This window comes from Nannospalax galili, unplaced genomic scaffold (assembly GCF_000622305.1).
Source record: "Nannospalax galili isolate Female #2095 unplaced genomic scaffold, S.galili_v1.0 scaffold1124, whole genome shotgun sequence".
Classification (NCBI taxonomy): Eukaryota; Metazoa; Chordata; class Mammalia; order Rodentia; family Spalacidae; genus Nannospalax; species Nannospalax galili.
Window position 1 is genome coordinate 624,930 of NW_008351693.1, and position 8,215 is coordinate 633,144.

At 37.2% G+C, this 8,215-nt stretch overlaps 1 protein-coding gene across 8 annotated transcripts in view; it reads right to left on the reverse strand.

The window, feature by feature from the left end:
• Nexn (nexilin F-actin binding protein) overlaps positions 1–8,215 on the reverse strand; it is a 45,410-nt gene that overhangs the window by 11,946 nt on the left and 25,249 nt on the right. For 3 of the 8 annotated variants that reach the window (XM_029553827.1, XM_008848640.3, XM_029553828.1), the window contains exons 3-8: positions 7,619–7,810; positions 6,786–6,864; positions 6,554–6,702; positions 3,547–3,588; positions 2,110–2,298; positions 1,687–1,863 (exon numbers count right to left, since the gene is read on the reverse strand). In XM_029553827.1, coding sequence (XP_029409687.1) covers positions 1,687–1,863; positions 2,110–2,298; positions 3,547–3,588; positions 6,554–6,702; positions 6,786–6,864; positions 7,619–7,810 — 828 coding nt within the window. The remainder of the gene's footprint in view (positions 1–1,686; positions 1,864–2,109; positions 2,299–3,546; positions 3,589–6,553; positions 6,703–6,785; positions 6,865–7,618; positions 7,811–8,215) is intronic. The other 5 variants (XM_029553831.1, XM_017802072.2, XM_029553832.1 and 2 more) reach the window with 2 other exon arrangements.

Consider the following 8,215-nt stretch of genomic DNA (forward strand, 5'->3'; position numbering starts at 1 on the left):
AGACTCATTCGGTCCGAAATGAGCTGTCAGTGGACAGGCACATGGTGAGCTGTTTCACATACCGCCCAATGCGGTAGAGCCTTCGTGTCCCAGATCATCTTCCTTTGTGTTGTCCTAGATGGTAGATATTCGAGTGTGGAAAGAGTCCACATAAAAAGTTAGATAAAGCTGCTCAATCAAGCTTTTAAATAAGATAGAACATGTAAAAAGTTAAGGGGTTCATGCTGAACATTAATTTTCCCAAAGCAAAAATCATAGGCACTTAAAATTCAAGTATACATATACAGGGTTTTTGGTTGTGCAACGAGTGATTTTTATGGTTTCTTTACTAGTGAACATTGTTACTTTTCCTTATACTAGTCATATAAAAATAATATCTGGTATAATTTCACATAAAATTTGTTTCATGATGTATTATTAAATTTATAGAAATTTATTGTTTGATTTATTTTTTAATATTTATTATTTTTATTTTATCTGTATGAGTGTTATGCCTGCATGTAGGTAAGTGCACCCATGTTGTGCAGTGCCGCGGAGGACAGAGACGCTGTCGGATCCCCTGGAACTAGAGTTACAGACAGTTGTTAGCTGCCATGTGGGTGCTGGGATTCAAACCCCAGTCTTCTGCAAGGTCAGTGTTCTTAACCACTGAGCCATCTCTCCAGCCCCTGTCTGATTTATTAATAGTATTAAGTTGGTTACTAGTGATATCTAAAATGTGTAGGTATTATCCAAAAGTAATAACATTTTAAATGTCTAGAAATTTTAATATGGTAAGCTATAATCTTTATATTATGAATCGAAGCTGATAGAGAAATCTGTAACCTTAAAAATTATAGCTGTTCATACTTAAATTCTCAAAATGAGAATTAGAACCAGTGTTCCCTTTTCTTTTTTGTAGTAGTAGGGGTTAAACCCAGGGCCTGTGCATGCTAAGCAAGTGTGCTACCTCTGAGTTATGTCCCCAACCCATTTCTATTTCAGAACAGAGTCCTCAATAAGTTGCCCAAGTTGGTCTCTAATTCTTTAACTGACTCTGTAGGCCAGGAAGGCCTTGAACTTGCAGTCCTCCTTCCTAACCCTCCCAGGTAGCTAGAATTATAGACCTGCACTGCTCATATGGAATGTATAGTTATAATTTGACTTGAAAATGTCTTTCAACCTTGTCATTAAATATACTGCTTAATGGGCCAGGGTAGTGGCCATACCTTTAATCCCAGCACTAGGGAGGCAGAAGTAGGCTGCATTCTGAATATGAGGCCAGCCAGGGCTACATAATGAGACCCTGTCTCAAATATGTGTGTGTGTATGTGTGTGTGTGCATAATTAAGTAAATAACTATACTGCTTAGTATACAACAAAGAAAAAGCAGCTTCTTTGAGTAATTTTCAATGTTTAAAGTCTAAACAATATTAAAATAAAAATTGTAAGCACAAAACTTCCCAAAGTAGAAACTTAAATACAATACAGATGAATTTTGTATATGTATGTAGTGTGTGTATAGTTTCAAAATCAGGCTCTTGGGGCTGGAGTTAGGTTGGTGGTAGAGCACTTGCCTAGCATGCATTAGGCCCTCGGTCCAATCCATAGCACTGCCAAAAGCAAAACAAAAGAAGCAGGCAGGTAGGTTTAGAGAGACCGTTAGCTTCATAACACTGACTGCAAGGGTGGCCTGTGCACATTTACCATCTGCCTCCTGGCTTCTTCAAAAGCACGCTTCTCTTCTTCCAGACGTCGTCTTGCCTCTTCTTCAGCTTGCTGCTTTCGATTTTCTTGCCTTTGTCGCTCCAGTTCTTCAAAAGTTAACTTCAGTTTTCCAGGAAAAAGTGATTCTTTTTTTGCTTCACTGTCTGTTTCATCATCCTATGAAAACAAACTTATTAGTCATAAAACGATTAGCTTATTAACTATTCACTAAACGATTTTGATTTTTTTTTTTTAATTACCATGGCCAGCCAGGTGTGGTGCAGGCCTTTAATCCCAGCACTCAGGGGGCAGAGGCAGGCAGATCTCTTTCAGACTGAGGCCAGCCTGGTCAATATAGTGAGTTCCAGGCCAGCCAGGGGTACAGGGAGACCCTGTCTCAAAAACACAAAATAAAACAATTACCATAACCAGTGAAAGGCACTTTGCTTCCTTGAGAGCGCGGCAGTGTCCCTCATAGCCTCTTTTATCTTCAGAAGTCGCTCTTACGCTCTCTTCTCCTCCTTTTCCTAGAGCTCCGAAATTCTTTATTTTTCCAGATGTTTTGTGTGACTTGACAGGTACCACTGTTATAAGCAGTGAATCATCTCCTTCCTATTTTATAATATAGATAATTAGCATCTATCTTAATAGAGGTATAGGTGGTAGGGTACTTCACCTCCATAATTGGTAGATTTCATTACATTGCTGTCACAGTTATGAGAAACAAAACAAACCTTTTTTTTTTTTAACCAGTCACTATTAAGTAAATCTTTCTCTGAATTCATTGCATCATTAGTAAATTTTATTGGTGACAGGTTCAAGAAGCATTCTACTTTGGGGAAGATGGAATTAATACAGTTGACTTGACAATAAAAATGTAACATTGCCTGAATTTAGCGATGTGTACATTAATTGCATGAAAGAGAATGTGTACTTGAAACCAATTTGATGGTGGATGGCTTTAGCTTAAACGTATAATGGAAGTGTCTCCATAAATTTTTCTCCATCCAAGTTTTTATACTTAATAAAACTAATATTTAATGAGATTAAACCATTGAATATTCAAATGATTTTTTTTTTTTTTTTGGTCTTTTTGAGACAGGGTCTCCCTGTAGCCCCGGCTGTCCTGGAACTCACTATGTAGACCAGGCTGGCCTTGACATCACAGAGATCCGCCTGCCTCTGCCTCCCGAGTGCCGGGACTAAATGCTCTAAAGCATTTCATCCTATTAAACTATTTAAAGTACATTCTTTTAAAAGTTAATTTCAGTTGGTTTTACTACAAATTTATTGTTGCCTCCTTTTTCACAAGTAGAAATTATAAACACATGCTCCCCAAATAAAAGTGTTCCAGTTTATGTGGCTGTAATTTTAGGTACACCATCAAATTGTTCGACTGTCTTTAACTTTGTTACATAAAAAGGGCCAAGTGTTTGTGGTTATGGTATTCCCTCATGTCATACACTGCACTCTACACTGGTGTGTGAGAACCAGAGGGAACTCTGAGGACAGAATGCGAATGAAGAAGATAAAACTGCCTTTTAAATGTCAGCTTCCAGAAGTCTGCAGGGTTAGTTCAGGAAGCATGCAGTCTTCACAGAGTCCCAAACAGACTAACGAGACTTGTCTTTCCGATACAAGTCTGAAAGCAAAAACATACTTCTCTTTAAAAACACTAAGCTATAGTGTTTGAAAATGCAAAAGTATGATCTTGCTTTTACAAAACATTCATGTACTTTTGTTGTGATATTTACAATAAAGAGTGAGATAAAAGCCCCTGTAAGTTTTTCTTAGATTACAAATAATTTGTGCATCAGATAATTTTCAGTGAATGTTTCATTAAAGGAAACGTCTGTTTACCTCTGATGTTGATTCAGTTCCCGAATTGTATATGTCCTCAATCTATTGAATGAGAATTTCATATCATTACATGACAATGGATTTCTGCTTGGTGCTTTAAACATAAAACTGAAAAGTAATTTAGGTGTGGCTTCTGGTAAAATTTTAACTTCATAATTTTGAAAATATTTTGTTGCTCTGAATTAGACAAATGTTCTTTTAAATGGAGTTAAAATCCATATTTTTACATTTTGATATCAACACCAGTATCCAGGAGGCAGCATATTCAAATATTAAGATAAAGGCTATCTTTGTAAATTAGGAAACTGTCTTGGCTGTGAATTTATAAGGAACAATTATTTATTAGCAATATAAACAGAAATACACAGATATGTTCCTCAGTTCTCTGTCTCTGCCCCAGCAGAAGGAAAATCTGTCATAAGCAATCAAATAATTGTAATTATATTTTATAACAAAATATTTCTCAAAAGCATAACTGATCCAATAATAAAATACAGTAAAACATGGAGGCTAGTTTAGAAGGGAAACTAATTCTGGTTATTATAATATATTCTCTATATTTTGACCAGATCCAAGAATTTGGGGGAAAAATCCTCATTTTAAAGTTGGAACTCAATTTGTCCATTGCTTTATTTCCTTACCACCAAGTATATTAGGCTTCTCTGTCCTCACATTCTTACTAGCATTTGGTTTTTGTTTTTGTTTTTGTTTTTTGACACAGGGTCTTACTGTACAGCCCTGGCTGGCCTACAATTTGCTATACAGACGAGGATGGCCTCAAACTCAGATCCTGCCTGTGCCTTCTGAGTACTGAGGTTAAAGTTGTACACCACCAGGCCAAAACCCATATCTCTTAAGAAACATGGTGGCTGTGCATGCCTATAATCCCAGCACTCTGAAAGCCAAGGCAAAAGGATTGCCATTGGTTCAAGTCCAACCTGGGCTATGGAGAAAAACCCTGTCTCAAAATAATAAATAAATAAATAAATAAATAAATAAATAAATAAATAAATAAATGAAATTCAGGACTCTCAGTGTAACTCAGCAGTACAGCACCCACCTGGCATACCTAACACAAAAAAGTAAAAATGTTTATTATTGATTTTACTTTTGGGGGGAGGGGGGGTTGAGACAGAGTCTCACAGTGTAGCCCTGGCTGACCTGGAACTTCTTATGTAGACCATGTTGCCCTCAAGTTCACAGAGCACAGATTGCCTCTGCCTCCCGAGTGCTGGGATTAAAGGCTTGTACCACCATGCTCTGCTTGTTATTGATTTATTTACAAGATTAGTGATAGTCTGGAAGTAGTTTGTTCCTCATGCAGTTAAGGAGACTTTTGCTGCACTCTGGCTCATATTAGAAACTAAGTGTCTTATCATTTGACTTTCCTATATTCTCTGCTCTGTCATTTTACTCAGATGCCTAATTCACTGAAAGATAAATTATTTTGAAAAAAAGTTTACCTTTAAAAAATATTATATTTAGGGGCAGGAGATATGGCTCAGCTCTTAAGATCACTGGCTGCTCTTGCAGTGAAACTGGGTTTGGTCCCCAGCACTACATGGCAGCTAATAACAGTCTACAACTCCAGTTCCAGGGGATCCAACACCCTCTTCTTGCCTCTTTGGGCATTGCACACACTCATAAAATTATAATAAATAGGGCCTGGAGAGATAGTTCAGCGGTTAAGAACACTGCCTGTTCTTGCAGAAGAGGACACTGGATCCTCTGGAACTGGAGTTACTGATGGTTGTGAGCCACCAGTGGGTGCTGGGATTTGAACCCAGATCCTCTGCAAGAGAATTCAATAATTCTCTTTTTATGATTCTATTTCTTTGTAAACTTTCCTTAGTTTAGTAGGGCAAAAACTTAATTAACCAGGGTTTCTATGGCACCCTGACATACAGCAGATATTTGGAGTAAGTAAACACAGTGGCTTTTCTTCATGATCATATTTATTGTCATTTATCTTTTTAAAAATTTTAAAAATTTTTATTTATCCTTGAGAAACCAGTCTTTATTATATTCAAACTTACTTCTTCAATATAGTTTTTGAGAAAACACTATCTAACATTCTATTCCTGGAGTTGAAGTGGGTCAGTTATTTATCTATTTTTGATCTTTTTGAGACAGAGTCTCCCTGTAGTAGGGCTAGCCTGGAACTCACTATGTAGATCAGGCTGGCCTTGAACTCAAAGATCTGCCTGCTCTGCCTCTGCCTCCGATTAAAGGAGTGTGCCACCATGACCATTATATAGCTACATATTTGTGTTTATAAAACATAATTTAATAATTCTTATTATTCTATTTCTTTGTAAAAAGTGTCACTGCAAAATGAATCCTGGACTCTGATGACTAGAAGGAAGCTCCGCAGCATCCTTTCAAATTCGGACAAGGATAACAGTAATAAAATATAGGAAATTCTCATTCTTTTTAATAGGTAATCTGGATATATCATCATTTGCCATCAAACAAGCAGCTGCTTTTGTCAAGGAAGAGGTTATTTGGAAAGTCAGAGTTAGCAGTTTTCTTGGGCATGCGAGTACGGGAGTGCTTCACTTCGGTCATCACTTCTTTCTGGAAAAGCAGGAAAAGCTGGCAAGCACACGGTGTACGGTCTTAGGCACTGAAAAAAATCCCACTTTAAAGGACAGCATCTGTAAGCATTGCTGAGACAAAGCCAGAATTTTGCTTGGTTTTACAAACAGTATGTGTGTAAATATCTTCTAGCTTTGTAAAATTCTCAAACAAGCTGAGGAAAGTTAGCAATGTGGACAGTGTAAGGAATATGGACAGAACTGATTGAAAGACCTGTCAGTATTCCACTTTAAATCAGGCACATCTGTCACATTCTTATGGGCACCTGGTACTGAATGTTTTTCCTTCAGTCAATGTTTTCAAGTTAATAGGTTTATAGTAAGATATTTTACTTAGGCAACATACTAATTAGTTTTCATTTGCACAATTAGTTTCCGAAACAAATACCAACTTAATATTTAGTATCTACCTGCTCAGCTCTTTTTGCTAATTCACGCTGTATTTTCCTCTTTTCCAACATATCCTGCTCTATCCTGCGTTTTCGTTCTTCCTCTGTTCTCTTCCTTTCTTCTTCCTGTCTTTGTTTCTCCATCTCAGCAAATTTACCTTTAACGGTCCCTAAGGGTACATGAGAAAAGACTTGAGACTTTGCCTGTCTCCTCTCACACTGTCCTTTGCATTCACCCCTAACAGGTTCTTACCTGTTAGCTTTGGAACATAGGCCTTTTCTGCTTTAGAAGATATCTCTTCCTCCTCATCAAAAGCGAGCATTTCTTTAATCTAGGGGTTAAATAAATCAATATGGACACATGTCCCCAAATTAGACTAATCATATACAGTAGACTGTCTTATCTGCAGGTGACATCTGCTAAGATGTCACCTGGATTCCTGAAACCACAGATAGCACTGAGCTCTATATGTGCTGTTTTAACTTATATGTCCATATAAGAAAAAATATAGGTCATACATCTCTTAACTCTGATAAAGTTTAACTTCTAGATTAGGCATTGTAAGAACAATAAGTAATTAAATAGGACCATTATAAAAATATTTTAATGAAATTTATGTAAAAGATTTTATTTAAGGAATTTTCCATTTAACATTTTGGACCATGGTTGATTGCAGGTAACTTAACCAGTAGAGAGTAGAACTACAGATATGGGAAGACTGCTGTATGTGCAGCTTAGATTAGCTAACAAGTATAGAAAGCTATTTTAATTATAATTCATGGGAAATGGTAATGTGAATAATACATTAAAATAAGGAAAACGGGCTGGAGAGACGGCTCAGCGGTTCAGAGCACTGTCTGCTTTTGCAGAGAACCCGGGTTCGATTCCCAGCACCCATGTGGCAGCTACGAACCGTCCTTAACTCCAGTTCCAGGGGAATCCGAAGCCCTCTTCTGACCTCCGTGGCATTGCACGACACGGGTGCACTCACACACATGCAGACAATACACTCATACACATACAAATAATAAATAAATTTTAAATAAGGAAAACATTTGCATAAGAATGAAATGAAATAAAATAACCTCCTGTTTCCTCCTGTTCCATTCTCTCTCTCTAATAAATTGTTCTTTTCTTCTTTGCTTTTCGTCTCTAGATCGCCTTTGATTTCTTTCTTCCCTGGCCCTCTGCATGGCTTCAAACTTATCCTTTACATCACCCTTGCCAAGTTTTGGCACATAGGATTTGGGGACAGGTTTAGATGAAGAAAGCAGACTCTTCATTAGAAGAAAATAAATAGAAGAAAGTTGAAAAAAAGAAAAAAGAAATTAGGCAAAGACAAGAATAAATCATCACATGAGTTCTTATTGAAACAGAAATGAGTTTCAAACCTTTATTTTGAGCATCGCAATCTGATTAAATATTCTCTAAGAACTTATGTTTAAAAAATGAAGTTACGGCTAAGAACTTAAGTTTAAAAAATGAAGTTATGGCCTGGCGTGGTGGCTCACACCTTTAATCCCAGCACTCGGGAGGCAGAAGCAGGTGAATCTCTGTGAGATTGAGGCCAGCCTGGTCTACATAGTGAGTTCTAGGCCAGCTGAGGCTACAGAGAGACCTTGTCTCAAAAGAAAAAAAAAAAGTCTCTCTTTTTTTTTAATGAAGGAGTCTTTCTAGTCCCA